We start from the raw sequence: 15319 nt of genomic DNA, 5'->3' as shown, positions 1-15319 counted from the left end.
GCCATGAGACCACAGAGTCCTTCCTGGACGCCTCCCTGGGGCTCCCCGCACCGTGGGGTGCCTCGTGCCGGGTGGGCAAGCCCAGGTCCCGCCCCCCCCCAGGTGGGCCGCAGGCAGGAGGGCGGGGCCGTGCTCGCTCTGGTCTCCTGGGCAGACCTTGGAAGCCTCGTGCATTCTGGGTAACCACCTCCGTCCTGCAGGACAGCTGTGCTACCAGAAGCCACAGAGGCGGCCGGGCGCGGGGGGGCTCACGCCTGTAAACCCCCAGGAGGCTCAGACCTGGGGACCACAGTTCAAAGCCAGCCTGGGCAGAAAAGTCTGTGAGACCCATGACCCACCAGAAAACCAGAAGTGGCGCTGCGTGTGGCTCAAGGTGGCAGAGCGCTAGCCTTGAGCGGAAGTGCGTTCGAGCCCGCCCCAGAAGGAGGCCACGCCAGGCGCGGAAGGGCTGCTCTCAGGGCCACCCGGATGCGAGGTTAGATGGGGCCTCGGGCCGCCTGGGAAAGAGGAGGGCCAGGGCCCCGGCACTTACCCCCTGGCATGGAACCAGCGCCCCTCCCTCAAAGGCAGCCCACGCCGGGCCCTGGCGTTGAGCTCATTCCACAGGACGGCGTCTGTGGGGGGGCGAGCTGTCGAGGCTCGGGGAAGGCATCCCGGGCCGTGTGAGTGCTTGGGCAGCAGACGCAAGCATTGTACACTCACGCTCTGTGGGCAACTGTGAGCGCGTGGGGCGTGGGCAAGAAGCAGGGGGCATGCGAGGAGAGGGCCGGGGCGGGGGCTGGCGCCCGGAAGCCCCGGCTGCTCGGGAGGCGGAGATCTGAGGATCTCAGTGTGAAGCCAGACCGGGCAGTTAAGTCAGCAAAGCCGCCGGGCCGGCACCGGCAGAGGCCAACCACGCTCCTTGGCTTGTGGCACACTTGGAACAACACCTAGAGCCCTTCCGGCCTCCCTCCTCCTGAGCCTCTGCGTGCTCCTCCAACCTGCTCAGCTGGTTCCTGCCCCAGGGCCTTTGCACTTCAGTTACTCTTCCTAAAAACACACCGACCCGGCCCCTCCTTTGGGTGGCGGGCTCAGTCACTGCGTTCTCAGGCCGTGAGGTGACTTCTTTCATGAATCGCCCCGCCAACAACCCCGTTGCCTCCTGCGTGCGTCCCCTGCGTTCCCCGCTCTGTTCCTGACCTCAGTGAGGAGGCACGAGCTCCCGGCGGCCGACCGCTGCCCGCCGGTGTGCTGCGGGGTGGGAGAGGCCGCCGGTGCCCTCCAGGAGGACGGCCGCGTCCGCGGGCGGGGAGGCCCGTCTGGTCTCCAGGAAGACTGGGGGGGGGAGGGGGAGGTTCATCCTGAAGCAGGTGCGACAGTGAAGAGGCGCAAGTGTTCGCTGCCTGGGTGGGGAAGGCAGAGGGACCGGCCGGGCCGGGCTCTCCCTCGGGGCCAGCCTGGGGCCCCTGGCGGGGCTGGCAGGGCAGGGACCCTCCCCGCTTTCCCACGCCCGCCGTCAGCGCGGGCGGCGCGTGGAGCGGGCGCAGGCCAGCGGGGACTTGCCCGCCCGCGGACAAGGGGCTCCCGTCACCCGTGGGAAACAAGCCAGACCACGAAGGCGGGAAGCCCAGCCCGCTGCCGACGCCTGAGCTAGGAAGGGCCGGGCGGGGGCAGGGCGTGCGGGGGGGGGGGCAGGGCGTGGGGGGGCGGTCAGTAGGCTGCAGACAGACCACTGGGCCAGGCTCGGGCTGGAGGAGCCCCCCAGTTCTCAGCACAGCCCCAACCGCTGGCCCCTGGAGAGGAAGCCCCGTCTCCCGTGCCCGTGCTCGGGCCCCACGGGGGAGAAGAGCCAAGCGGCCGCCGGACCCCACGTCTACGGGGCTCAAGCACAGGGCCGGCCTGACGTTGACCCAGGCCCCGGAGCGTCCGTGCTCCGTCCATGCCGTGAAGCCTGGGCGCCAGGCCCCGCCGTCCTGGGGTTCCCTTCTGCCCTGGGGACACAACAGCAGCGCTTCCGGCCGGTCCTCCCCATCCCCCCATCCTGGTCCTCCCGTCCGCACCCCCGCAGGGCTCGGTGCTCCTACACGTGGCCAGACGCGGCTCCCTTCGGGTTGTGCGGCCGGGCTGCGGTGTGGGCTGCGGCGGCCTCAGAACCCCGGGACCCGCTTCGGTGCTGACTGTCCCCCTCCCCAGGCTCGGGTGTAGACAGCGCGGCCTCTCCAGGCCTCCCGTGGCAACCGGGGGTGGCGGGGAGCCGGGGAACACCGAGGCTAGCGAGGGCTGTGGAGCGGGTGCTGCCGGAGGTCACAGCTCGGGACGCCTGGGCGCCGAGGGGGCGCACGAGCCCGTGCAGACATGGGGTGCCCCCTTCTGGGTCACGGTGGCACCTGAGCCAGGGGCGCTGGGGAATCACCTGGGTCAAAGGCCAAGGCCCACACCTGGCCCGGGTGGGGACGTCCGGCCCTCCCCGCCTGCCCAGCCGAAAGCAAGCATGCCCCCCACCCGCCCGCCGCCATGCCGGCTTATTTGTTCTGCACTCTGCAAACAGACAGAGCCTTTCTCACGCAGCCACCGGGACGTGGGCTGGGCCGGGCAGGGCAGGGCGGGGCAGGTGGCCACAGGCCGGCGGCAGGGCGGGCACGGCTGCCCGGAGCAGCCGCCTGGTGGCCAACTGCACGTGCCACTGAGGACAGGGCCGTGGACCGGGCCGCCTGCGGGGGACAGAAACTGGGAGCAAGGGCACAGCCCAGTCTTGTGGAGCCCGTTTTGAGCAATGAAAGGCCACGCTATGTGCACATCTGGATATGAGCTCATGCCTGCAGCTGTTGTACACTATTAACCGCCAATAAAACTTCCCGTTGGGAGAGGCGTACAAAGCTAGTCTACACGGGTGGCGGCAACTCCACGTGTGGCACAGCACTTGCACCGTGGGGAATCACAGGGCGACCCCCGGCCGGGTGCAGGGGCCTCAGACCTACTGCCCTCAGCGGCCCGGGGCCCGGGCACACATGCTCCCACTCGCCGGCTCCGTGGCCTGCGCCCACCTCGCCCTCCGTCACTGGGCTTTAGCTTGGGGAGGACACGGCACGCCCTGGTTCTGTGTGCTTTGTGTCTCCCTAGTTAGCAGGACTCACTGCACATTCCTGCTGGGGTGAACCCCGTCTCAGTGCCCGCAGCCCAGGGCCCGAGCACAGGCAGCCCCTGCCATGTTCGCCCACCAACTTCTGGGCCCTCGGTCCACGGGGTCAGAGGAGCCAAGCACATGACTCAGAAGAGCGACCAGCTCCCAGGGCAGCGGTCAGCTTGTGCTTCTGGCTGTTGGAGGGGGCAGGGGACGTGAGTCGGGGGATGGGTGTCATTCTTGGCGGGGTGACAGGTGCGGTGCAGGGCCCAGGAGCTGGTGGGGAGGAGGGACACCAGGCGTAACTGGGCACCATAGGGCAGATGTGCCCCTTCCCAGCCCTGACTTGGCAGGAGGGCTTCTGCACCGGGGCCCTGTCCCAGTGCGGACCCAGGAGCCCTGGAGGCAAGAGCGTCAGAGGGCTGGAGGAAGCGCCCGAGTCACACGATGGGGTGGCCCGAGCTGGAGCAGCCCCGGCTTTGGATCCCGGGGAAATGGAAGGACAATGAGTTGGTGGTTGGTGGGAGGGGTGCTGCAGCCCCCCACCGGGCACCTGGAAGCCCTGGGAGCAGGTGGGAAGGCGGCAGGGTGTGGCTGAGGACCAGAAGCGCGGAGCTGACAGGAGAGGGGGCAGGGCGCGGGCGGGCGGCGTGGGCCGTGGTTCTGAGGCGGACAGGGAGGGCGCCCGGAGCGGGCGGCAGGGTGAACAGACGGGCGCTTGCAAGGCCCAGGGGAGCGGCCTCTCTGTGCCAGGCTGGATGCCCCTGTGAGCGACACCTGGGTGCAGGAGCGGGGTGTGCCTCGAATCCCAGTTGCCACGTGAACCCCAGACTACCAGAAACACAAACTACGGGATTAGAGAGGAACACACACTTTTTTTTTTTTGTGCTGGTCCTGGAGCTTGAACTCAGGGCCTAGATGCTGTCCCTCAACTTCGGTGCTCAAGGCTGGTGCTCTGTCACTTGAGTCAACAGCTCCACTTTGGGCTTTTTTGATAGTTAATTGGAGATGAAGTTTCACAGATTTTCCTGCCTGAGCTGGCTTCAAACGGTGATCCTCCAATCTCAGCCTCCTGAGTAGCTATGATCACAGGTGTGAGCCACCAGTGCCTGACCAAGTGTGCTTGCTTTGACCCATGATCCTGCTATGTAGCCAGGGTCGGCAATCTGCCCGTTTCTGTCTCTGCAATGCTGGGATTACAGGCATTCGCCAACACACCTGGGTCTCGGCGCTTCTTCTATTCACCTTTCCCTTTTGCACAGTGCCAGAATGGCGGTGGTGCCTGAGCGCCATCTTGAAGGGGAGGTGTATACAAGTCTGCCCATCCCTCTGCTCTTTGGCTTGGCTGCCAGGGGCTGCCCATCTCCTCCCTGTCCTGGGACTCACCATAAAGCCTTGTCCTGGCAGGGTGAGGTCACAGGGCAGGTCCGGGGTCTGGAGGGCCTTTAAGGCTCGTGTCCTACCTCAGTGGAACAGTGCTCTGTAGGGCTTTGTCTACAGTTTGAAAAACCCTAGGTCACTGCTGGCACTCAGGACGTTTGTCTGGCTTGTCCCAGGTAGCAAGGTACCCTGTATGACAGGGTCAGTGCCCACTGCTGGGGGGAGTGAGCTCTTAGGAAGCTCCTCTCCTTATCCACACCAGGGGCGAGCTCCCAGCGGGCTTCCGGGGATAAGGCACGAGTGGAGTGGCACTGGCACCTCAGAGGATGTGGGACTGAGTCCTTGTTGGAAACAGGAACCCTGTGGCAGAGGGCTCCAGGGAGGCAGCACTTGGGATTCTGATACAACCCCAGGGATCAGAGCCCTTGACGGAGCCAACGATGGAACTGATCAGGGAGACGAGGCCCCCAATCCTCACACAGCCACTCCTGTCCCTGCTTGGCAAACCTCAGGGGTACCACTTGCTCAGAGATCATGAGCTGTGTGGATGTCCTCACTCCCAGACCAGGAGGCCACCCAAACCTGCAGTCAGATCTGCCCATGGCCTGAGGGAAGAGAACACCCCAAGGCCAGCTGGGGGGACAGCAGCAGACTGACGTGAGTTCAAGAGTCCGATGTGCCGTAGTCCAGCTAAGTCTGTGAGGTGCTGAGCTGCCAAGGAAGGTGGCTGTCTTTGGTGGAACCAAGTCCACACGAGGAGTGGCAGGCCCATCAAGGAACTTCCAAGGTGGGCACGTCTCAGTCCCATGACATCGGGGACGCAGCCCCACTCTTGTTTCTGGACGCCTGGGCCTGCTGCTCTTCCTCCACCAGGTCAGCCACCAGGTTCATCTGGCAGGCCCTCAGCGCCTCCACCAGGAGGGCCACGGTGGCATTCTCCCTCTCGGCGTCCTTCCAGATCCTCAGCGACTCCCTCACGCGCTCCGTCAGGCTGCGGGGGTGCCTTTCCTCGATGTCATCGATCCTGGTGTCCGAAACCTTCAACTGCCGGGCCAGTCTTCTCCAGTCTCTCCCCACGTGGTCACAGACAATGTCAAAGGCCGCACGCAGGTCTAGGAGGAAAAGAGCAGGCGACTCACAGGGGGGGGATCTGGAGACTTGTGGAGGGGCAGGGCACCCTCCACCTCCACGGGGTGCACAGAGCTGACCTAGGGCCACGTGGGCAGGCTGCCGCACTAAGGCCCTGCTCCGGCCCACCCCTTCTGAGTCACTGTAAGCTGACTGCCTAGGCCAGGGGAAGAGGGTGTGAGCGGGAAAAAGAAAACCGGGCTGCCCTTACATCTCACCCTGGTGGGCTGGGTGGGGTCCTCGGGAGCCTTGAGTACTAACTCTCAGTGAAGGCCTTGATGGGCCTCACAAGGTACACGGGGGGTGGGGGGGGCGGTGACAATGGCGGCCCGGACTGACTTAGCCAAGAGGAGCGGGAAGGAACAAGGCGGGCCCGGCCCGTCGGGAGTGTGGCCCCGCGGGGACACCTGCCTGCCCCGCCTTCGGGGCCTCGGGGAGCCGGCCCGCGCCCGCCCCCGGGGCCCCGGCGCCCACCTGCGGCCCCCGGCGCCGCCGCCGCCGCCCCCGCCTCGAAGTCGTCCAGGCGCCGCAGCAGGTCGTGGCGGCGCAGCGAGGCGAGCAGCTCCCGCAGCAGGCCCGGGCGCGCGGGCTCCAGGTCGCCCCGCTCCAGCAGCACCGTGAAGAGGTCCAGGCCGCTCTGCACGCGCTCCAGCTTCCGCTTGCCCACGCGCCCGAGGCACAGGAACTTGAGCTCCGTCAGCTCGGCGCTCGTCAGCCCCGCCGACACCGAGTGCAGCAGCACCAGGAACGGGTCCATGGCGGCGCGGGGACCGCCCGGGCCCCGCCACCGCCACCGCCCCCGGAAGCCGCCGCGGGCCGCCCGGCTCCGCGTCTCGCGAGAGCCCGGCGCCCCGCGCATGCGCCCCGCGGGCGAGCGGCGCGGTTTCCGCCCGGGCTGGCGCCGGGTGCGCATGCGCCCTGCCGAGAGCTCGCGCGACCCGGAGCCCCCGGCTCGGCGGGGCGCGCAGGCCGCTCCCCGGGCCCGGCTCCACGGGTGGGGCGCGTGCGGCCCTGCGGTGTGCAGGGCCTGGGGATAATGATAATAATAATAACAATAACAATAGACATCAATGTGGGGGGAGGGGGAGGGGGTGTGCCCGCGCGCGTGCCAGGCCCGGGGCTCGGGCTCCCTCCTCCTCTCCCTCCCTCCTTCCTGTTACGGGGTGCGGGGTGTGTGTGGGGGTAGGGTCCACGCCCCCCCCCTCCCCAGGAGCCCACGGCTCAGAGACAGTCTCAAGCAAAAAGATGGGTTTATTGGGGAAGCATAAGGCGGGCTGCCGGGCCAGGGCCGCAGCGCGCACTCGGGGCGCCGCCCCGTCCCCCCCAGCAGGCCTCAGATTGGGACCCCGTCCCCCCCCAGCAGGCCTCAGATTGGGACCCCGTCCCCCCCCAGCAGGCCTCAGATTGGGGCCCCGTGCCCCCCCCCAGCAGGCCTCAGATTGGGACCCCGTCCCCCCCCAGCAGGCCTCAGATTGGGGCCCCGTGCCCCCCCCAGCAGGCCTCAGATTGGGGCCCCGTCCCCCCCAGCAGGCCTCAGATTGGGGCTTATAAAGGTAAGAGCGCAGCTGCGCCAGCCGGGGCTCGGCGCAGGGGGCAGAGCAAGCAACAAGCAAGTCATTTACAGAAGAAGAATTTTTTTAAAAATAATAATTATTTATTGTCAAAGTGATGTACAGAGGCGTTACAGTGTCATACGTAAGGCCATGGGTACATTTCTTTTTTTTTTTTGTTTTGTTTTTGTTTTTTGAATTTTTAATTTTTTTCTATAATTTTATTATATATAATAAAAATATATAATATATAAGTATATATTATATATAATAAAGAAGCCAACAGGATGCAGCAATACATAAAGTTGTTACTTATGTATCTGATTAAAAATGCTTACATTTTCTGTATGGAAGGAATTTGGCTACAATGATTAGTTTCCAAATTAATATCTCACAGAATGATTTAATCAAGTACTACTTTGAGGCAGTATCTCACTAATAATTTTACCAGACTGTCTTAGAATTAGTGCACTTCCTGCCTCAGTTTGCCGAGAGATGTCACACCTTTATTCCACATGCTATTACCATAGATTAGTATATTTAAAACTCTACAGTGGCATATGTACACTTCGTTTTTAAAACTCATAGTTATATAAATGGCTCTTGTCAAATGGCAAACTAAATGATTTTTTTAATCTGGTAGAATCGGGAATCATTTCTGGAAAAAATTCTAAAGATTACAATTTTATTGCTGTAGGGCCAGCTCTGTTCTTTTTAAAAAAAATTTAATTTATTTATTAATTGAACACAAATTTTTTGACAAGGTGTTGTGCAAAAAGGGTACAGTTACATAGTAGGGCAGTGTGTACATTTCTTGTGATATCTTACGCCCTGTTTTTCTTTCCCTTCCCTAGGTCAGGTAGACATATATACAATACACAATGTACCAAGAACATATACAGTAGCCACGTGGCCTACGCCAAAGAAAATTCGCCTAGGCTTTAAATGTAATGTCGACATTAGACAATATGTCGACAGTAGTCTTATAGGAACGTACATACATAGCTATTGAGCTATTGTGATCCACTGAGAGGTCACTTTTTGACCTTTATATGTTGAGTAGTTGTTTGGTTTTAGTTACATAATGTTGGGTCGCTGACCCAAACCTGTGGGAAATACCATTTGACAAGCAGTTTTTGGTTTCACAGACGTGGTCTCTACTGTCTCTCCGTCACCCCATCTTAACAGTCATATATCAGGGAGATCATGCCCCCTTGTTTTCTGTGTTCTAGGCTTGTCTCGCTCCACATTATTTGTTCGAGTTCTGACCATTTCCCTGCGAATAACAATATTCCACCATTCCTAATCGCTATGTAGTATTCCATTGTGTATAGGTACCATATTTTTTGGATCCATTCGTCTGTGGAGGGGCATCTGGGTTGTTTCCATATTTTGGCTATTGTGAATTGTGCCACGATAAACATGGAAGTACAAATGCCTTTTTGATATCTTGGAGTTTGCTGTTCAGGATAGATGCCTAGGAGTGGTATGGCTGGGTCATAAGGTAGGTCTATATTGAGCTTTTTGAGAAACCTCCATACTGTTCTCCAAAGTGGTTGTACTAATTTGTACTCCCACCAACAATGGGGAAGGGGTCCTCTTTCCCCGCACACCCTCCAGCATTTGTTGTTGCCTGAGTTCAGAGTATAGGCCATTCTAACTGGGGTGAGGTGGTATCTCAGGGTTGTTTTTATTTGCATTTCCTTTACTACCAGGGATGTTGAACACTTCCTCATATGATTCTTTGCCATTTTTCTCTCTTCTCTCTCTCTTTAGCTCCTTTGCCCATTTCCTAATTGGTTTTCTGGGCTTGGAGGGGCTTAGTTTTTTGAGTTCTCTGTAGATGACAGATATCAGGCCTTTGTCTGTTGCTGTGCTGGTGAAGATCCTTTCCCATATGGTTGGCTGTCTTTCTATTTTGGTGGCTATGTCCTTAGCTGTGCAGAAACTTTTTAATTTGTAGTAGTCCCATTTGTCGAGTCTCTCCCCTATCTGTTGTGCCCCTGGGACTCTATTCAGGAAGTTCCTTCCTGTGCCTGTAAGTTCTAGTGTCTTTCCTACTCTGTCCTTCAGTAGTTTCAAGGATTCGGGTCTGATATTGAGGTCCTTGATCCATTTTGAGTTGATCTTGGTGCATGGTGATAGGCTTGGGTCTACTTGGAGTTTACAGAAGAAGAATTCTGGGGTCAGGTTGACCTAATCTCCTGCCCCCCAACATTTCCTACCATGTTTCCCTAGTCGAGATGGAGTCAGCTCCGCTCCCTACAACACTTCCTTTCTCTTTATTCCTCCCTTCTCCTTTCTTCTTTCTTTTTCCTTCTTTCTGTCCCTCCCTCCCTCCCTCCCTCCCTCCCTCCCTTCCTCTCTATTTCAGATGCAGGCCTGGGAGGAGAGCCCCCCCCCCCAACCCGGGGCTTATGTGAGCAGACCCCATCCCCTCGAGTGCTGTGAAGGACACCTGGGGACATGGCCGCCTGAGAACTTGGCCCACCGTTGCCCCTGGAAGTCCAGATAGGGCCTCCTGCCCCAGGAGAAGGTGGCGGTGGCGTCTGTCCGCAGGAGGGCGGGCCGGCCGTGCCGTGAGTCCCGCCCGTGGCGTCTCTGACCTGCAGGGCGGCCGGCACCGCACAGGGGCGCGTGCAGCTCTCCAGGACACCGGCAGAGGGCGGCAGCCACCAGCGGGAGGAGACCGGCCGCTGGGCTTCTGGGGAGAAATCAACGGAGGTTTCGGGGTGATGCAAAGGGCCACTGTGTGAGGCTCTGGAGAAGCTGTGTCTTGGCAGAAGTCGATGTGCCGTACCTTATGATATGTAGGTCTAGTGTCATTAACAGTGAGGATGGGGGGCTGGGAACGTGGCTGAACGGCAGAGCGCTTGCCTAGCACGCATGAAGCCCTGGGTTCGATTCCTCAGCACCACACACACAGAAATAGCCAGAAGTAGTGCTGCGGCTCGAGTGGTAGTTGAGCAAAAAGAAGCCAGGTCCTGAGTTCAAGCCCCAGGACTGGCAGAAATAAAGAAAGAAAGTGAGGACAGAAAGCCCAGCGCTGGTGGGTCACGCCTGTCATCCCAGCTGATATTCAGGAGCTGAAATCTGAGGATCACAGTTCAAAGCCAGCCGGGGCAGGAAAGTCTGTGAGGCTCTTCTCTCCAGCGGACCACCAGAAAACCAGAGGTGGCACTGTGGCGCAAACTGGTAGCTCGGGGAGTGGGCCCGGGCCCAGAGTTTGAGCCCCACAGCTGACAGAAGAAAAAAAAAAGGACAGAGAGAGAAAGAGGAGAGGGGGAGAGAAGGAGGGAGGACAGAGAGGGAGGGGGAGATACAGGGAGAGGAATGCAAGAAAGGATTGGAGAGGCAAAGGAGGGGAGGGGATGGGAAGGAAGGGAAGAGGCCATGACTCGGCCCAGCCCCCTTCTCTCTGTGGCCTGGCCCGCGGGCGCCATGCCGTGGGCGGGGCTCGCCATGCGGCTGCCTGGGCCGTCCAGGGCGCCACTTCCGCAACAAGCGTCAGCGGTCACGTCTGTGAGCCGTGAGCGGGCCGGGGCCTGGCTTCGTGCGGCCGGGGGCCCCAGGGTGTCTCCCACCAACCCTTTCCTCTCACACCAGCACACGGGCCGGCCCAATCCGGAGGCCCTGAAGCCCGAAAGCAGAGCGGCCTAGCTGCCATCACCCATTGATCCATCCGTTACCCACCATCCACCCATCCCTCCGCCCTCCGTCCTCCCTCCCATCATCCATCTACCCATTGATCCATCCATCATCATCCATCCACCATCCACCCCTCCCTCCGTCCTCCCTCCCATCATCCATCTACCCATTGATCCATCCATCATCATCCATCCACCATCCACCCGTCCCTCCGTCCTCCCTCCCATCGTCCACCATCCAACCACCCATCCAACCACTCATCCACCCACCCATCCATCGAATCCAGGGCTTCCTGTGTGCTAGGCAAGCTCTCTACCGCCAAGCCACGCTCCCAGGCCCCACCCGCTGGCTTTGGGCTGCTGAGCTGGAGATGAGTCTCATGGGCTTGTCCGCCTGAGCTGGCTTCAGATAAAGATGTTTGGCTCTGGCCCCCGAGTAGCTGTGGTGACAGGCGTGAGCCCCACGGCTCGGCCCTGCTCTCCCGCCGTGCCTCCCGGTAGCAGGCGCTGAGCACGCGCTCCGCGGAGCAGCAACGGGCATGTTTAGGAGACGGCGTCCCGGACTTGTCAACGCCAGGGGCCTGGGGCCCACGTGTGCTAAGCGGAGCCAGAGACCCCAGTGTGTGGGCTCCTGGGGCCCCTTGGGGAGGGGCCCGCACGCTGGCCATGGGGGCGTCCTTCCTGGGCCTCTGTGCACCCGAGGGAGTGTCTGGCTTTGGAACCACGCCGTTGACCACGGCCATTGACCACGGGCAGGCGGGCCGCCGCTGGCCTGGGGCGCCTCCCTCCCCGCGTGCCAGTGTGAACCTCGGCATCACCCCAGAAGCTGTGGGGGAGGATGTCCCCCGCTGAAGGGCGAGCTTCCTCTCAGGAAAATCCTGGCACCCCAAGGCTGTTCCTCAAAAGGTTTTGGGGAATTTGAGTTCTATGAACCGTAAATAGCAGTCTGCTGGGATGTGGGGTCAGTGGCCTGGGTTTGAAGGCTGTGACAGAGGTTCTGGGAAGGCAGGACGACAATCCCTCCTCCCTCTCTCTCACACACACACACACACACACACACACAAAACAGACAGGTTTGCAAGTGTGCACATGCAACTATACAAGCACCAATACACCATGTACACACACAGCGGAGGCAAATCCACAAGTCCACCTGGGTGCTTCACAAAGCCATGCACACACAAATGCACACACAGGCACACACACTGACACGCGGACCCACAGAGCAACGACGCACGTGTTCACACACAAGCAAATGTACACGTTCTGTACACAAACCCACAAACCAGAGGCATTCACTCGTACAGGAGGCACAGAAACAGCTCAGACACAAGCCAACACAAACGTGTACACGCGTGTGTGTGCAGGCAGGCGCATGTACACACGCGTGAACACGCGGGGAGACGAGCCCCAGGACATTCTCTCCCAGCTCGCCGTGCCGACCCCGCCACCGGCCAGGCCCCCGGGGACGAGCTCGCGAGTTTTCTTGGACAAAAGCCGAGGGCAGAGAGCATCGTGTATTCAAATTTATTTAAACGAACGTTCAGCCACAGTCTTCTGTGGATTTGTTGTACATTATTCTGTTTTTTCTCTTTTAAAAAATGGTCTTCATAAAAGGATTTTTGGTAATCACCTCATTTTTTTTTGATACAACATGTATGTACAAAACTTCACTTGAAACTATTGACTGTACAGGAGACGGAGCCCCGGGCTGCGGGACTCGAGCGGAGCGGGAGGGGGCGGCGCTGAGGGCTGGCTCCCGGCGGGTCGGGTGGGGACGGGAACGGGAACGTGGCAATCCGTGATCGGTGGCGTGGGGGACGCACCGGGCGGCCTCCCCGGTGCTGACTCAGCTTCCCAGGCCTCTCCGGTGTTGGAGAGATTTCAGAGGATTGCTTAGCACCCCTGGCTAATCTAGAGCACAGAGGAGACTTGTTTTGTAAAGCTTTAAAAAGGCCAAGTGCCCCGTGGTAACCATCTGTGAGGAAGTAGGAGGGCATGTATAGAATATAGAAGAGGATTAGCAAAATAGAAGCCTTTATTAATAAAAATCTTTGGTAGTAACAGTATTTGAAATTCCTGTCAAGAGTATCTAGTTGACTAATAAATTCCTTCCACCCTGAACTAAGGGGAAAAAAAAATCCTCAAATCCACCACACCACTGATTTAAAAGAAAAAAACAAACCACCAACAAACCAACAACCAATAAATAGGTTAAAGCTTTGAACAGACCCACGGAAGCTTTGGGACTTTGTGAAACCCTTGAACCTCTAGAAGTGGCCTTTTAGGGGGTGTCCCCCGCCCCGCCCGCTCCCTGCCACCCCGTCTTTTCCCACCAGGGGAGGGTGGGCTCCGAGGTGAGCGGACACGATTTTGCGGGCTCACCAAGGGCCAGACGCTGGTTCGTCAAGGACGGCGGTCCCCACCCCCCTTCCTCCTCCAAGCCTGGAGGACACGGCAAGCCGTCCACGCGGACCGGTCCACTTCCTCAAGCCCGACGTCCCGGCTCGTGAACTCAGGGGGGACGAGGCGATGGAAAGCCACCTGGTTTGCTTTTCCTAGCGGCAGGCGACGGCCCTCAGATCACTCCGCGCCTTTGATGCCTTCTCCCTTCTTCTCTTCACTTCTTTTCCATCGCCCTTTCCTCCCTCTCGGCGTCTCTGCTCCCCGAGCCGTGGCTGTCCGAGCTTTGCGTGCTGCGCGTTGGGTTCCTCTCACGGCATCAGACCGGGGAGGGTCTGGGGGGTCCCGGCCCTCTTCCCGCGGCGGGAGAGACGCGCCGCCTCCCCGCTCGCTCACCGGCAGCCAGCCGCCGTTCCCGTCCACCTCGGAAACTACAGATAAAGAAGATCTCCCTGCGTAATGGTTTTGTGCAAAAACAAGGAAACAAATAAACAGAAGAAAAGTCCCCCCCAGAACACAGTGGTCGCGCGCGCCGAGCGCACGGGCCCCGCGGGGCCCCGGGGGGCGGGGAGCGCCGGCCCGCGGCTAGGGGGCGCCCCCGGGGTGCTCGAGGACTCGGGGCGCGGGCGAGTGGTTGTTGCACCGGCCCTCTCGCCGGCAGCCCTTCTCCATCCACGTGTCCAGCAGCTGCTGCTTGCCCTGCTCCTCGCGCATGAACAGCTCCACCATCAGCACCTTCTCCTTGTGAATCTGCTGGCTGATGTCCTTGGGAATGTCGGGGATCACCCAGTCCACGAAGTCGCTCATGAACATCACCAGGTTCTGGGGGGGAAGGGGGCGGGCGGGAGGGGGGGTCACCGGGGCGCCCGGCCCCTTGCTCTACCCAGAGCAGCAGTGGCAGGGGCTCCCTCCCGCGGGGGGCCCTCGATAAAGGAGCCCGAAGCCCCTCTCTCCCCTTCTGCCCTGGGGTCCTCTCGGGTCGGGCCGCGCGCGGGGCCGGGGCGGGTGCCCTTCTCGGGCTCTCGGGGCACAGCCCGGGCCTCCGGGGGCCCCTGAGCTCGGGGGGGGGGGCTGGTGGCTCGTGCCCCCCCGCCACACACCTGGAAGACGATGACGAAGGCCAGCCGCGCGGCCAGCACGGCCCAGAAGTCCTTGGAGACGTCGTACTTGTGCTGCGACCACGGCGGCTCCCGGTAGTCTTTGTACCTGGGGGGGGGGAGGGGGGAGCTGAGGGCGCTCACGGGGGGGGGGGGGGGCAGGGGCACAGGCGCCTGCGGGTGCCGGGCGGCCCCAGAGAGAAGCTTCTCAAGCCTGGCCTGGGCCCGTGCCCTGGGGCAGGGGTTCCCCCCCCAGGGGTGTCTTCATGCTGGGCGGGGTTCGCAGGGCCCAGGGACTTGGTAACAGTCATCAAGGCAGAGAGGCGGGGCAGACTTCTCCCGCAGAGGGGTCTCCCCTGAACCCGGCAGGTCCCAAGAGGTGGGGCCCCCAGGCCGGAAGCCCCGGTTCCACAGAACTGCCCGTCCACCCGCGCCCTCCCTCGGGGCGGCCGTGAGGGGGGGCCGGGCGTCCCGGGGGCTGGCTCCCCCCCTTGGACATGTGCACACATGTTCCCCGGGGAAGCCCACTTTCAGACTGGGCCCCATTTCCCGCTCCTCCCAGGCCCCAGCCAAACCCCAGGCCCTTCTTCCGTAGCCTCCTTTTTCAGGTAGGATGTGGAGTTTCTGCGGCGCGCTGGGACCACGGGCCCGCGCCCCCTCCGCCTTCCCGGGCTCCCTGCCGGTTCTCTGCCCCCCTCACCCACACAGGGCCGGCTCCCCTCCAGCCCCTTCCCCCTCTGCACCGGGCCAGGACGGGGGCCTGGACTCGGGGCTTGGGCGCCGTCCCTGAGCTCGCCTCGCTTCCAGCTTCCGGCCGGCTCGCTGGTGACCGCCCTCTCTGCCCACACTGGCTCGGAACCCTGACCCTCAGATCTCAGGCTCCGGGGCAGCTGGGGTGACTGCTTCCTCCTCGTAACACGCCCCGTCGCGGGCGCGGCAGAGGGTGAGGTCTCCCCCCCCCCCCCCGGGGTCTCCTGGGCAGGCGTGGGCTCATGGGGCTCAGCCACCCTGGAG

The 15319-nt window shown here is 61.3% G+C and overlaps 2 protein-coding genes across 2 annotated transcripts in view; both read right to left on the bottom strand.

Moving 5' to 3' along the window:
* Window positions 1–4227: 4227 nt before the first annotated feature.
* Fadd (Fas associated via death domain) lies at window positions 4228–6402 on the bottom strand. Its single transcript, XM_048359756.1, has 2 exons — window positions 6083–6402; window positions 4228–5592 (listed from the first exon to the last, which is right to left on the bottom strand). Exons 1-2 carry the CDS (start codon window positions 6363–6365, stop codon window positions 5279–5281), a joined length of 597 nt encoding a protein of 198 aa, XP_048215713.1. The 5' UTR covers window positions 6366–6402; the 3' UTR covers window positions 4228–5278.
* A 7391-nt stretch (window positions 6403–13793) lies between these two features.
* The window catches only part of Ano1 (anoctamin 1), a 69348-nt gene continuing 67822 nt past the window's right edge, over window positions 13794–15319 (bottom strand). Inside the window, exons 26-27 of the mRNA XM_048361454.1 lie at window positions 14309–14414; window positions 13794–14030 (exon numbers count right to left, since the gene is read on the bottom strand). Coding sequence (XP_048217411.1) covers window positions 13794–14030; window positions 14309–14414 — 343 coding nt within the window. The remainder of the gene's footprint in view (window positions 14031–14308; window positions 14415–15319) is intronic.

This window comes from Perognathus longimembris, chromosome 13 (genome assembly GCF_023159225.1).
Source record: "Perognathus longimembris pacificus isolate PPM17 chromosome 13, ASM2315922v1, whole genome shotgun sequence".
Taxonomy (NCBI): domain Eukaryota; kingdom Metazoa; phylum Chordata; class Mammalia; order Rodentia; family Heteromyidae; genus Perognathus; species Perognathus longimembris.
The sequence above is the reverse complement of the archived record's forward strand: the minus strand, read 5'-3'. Positions and strand labels throughout refer to the sequence as shown.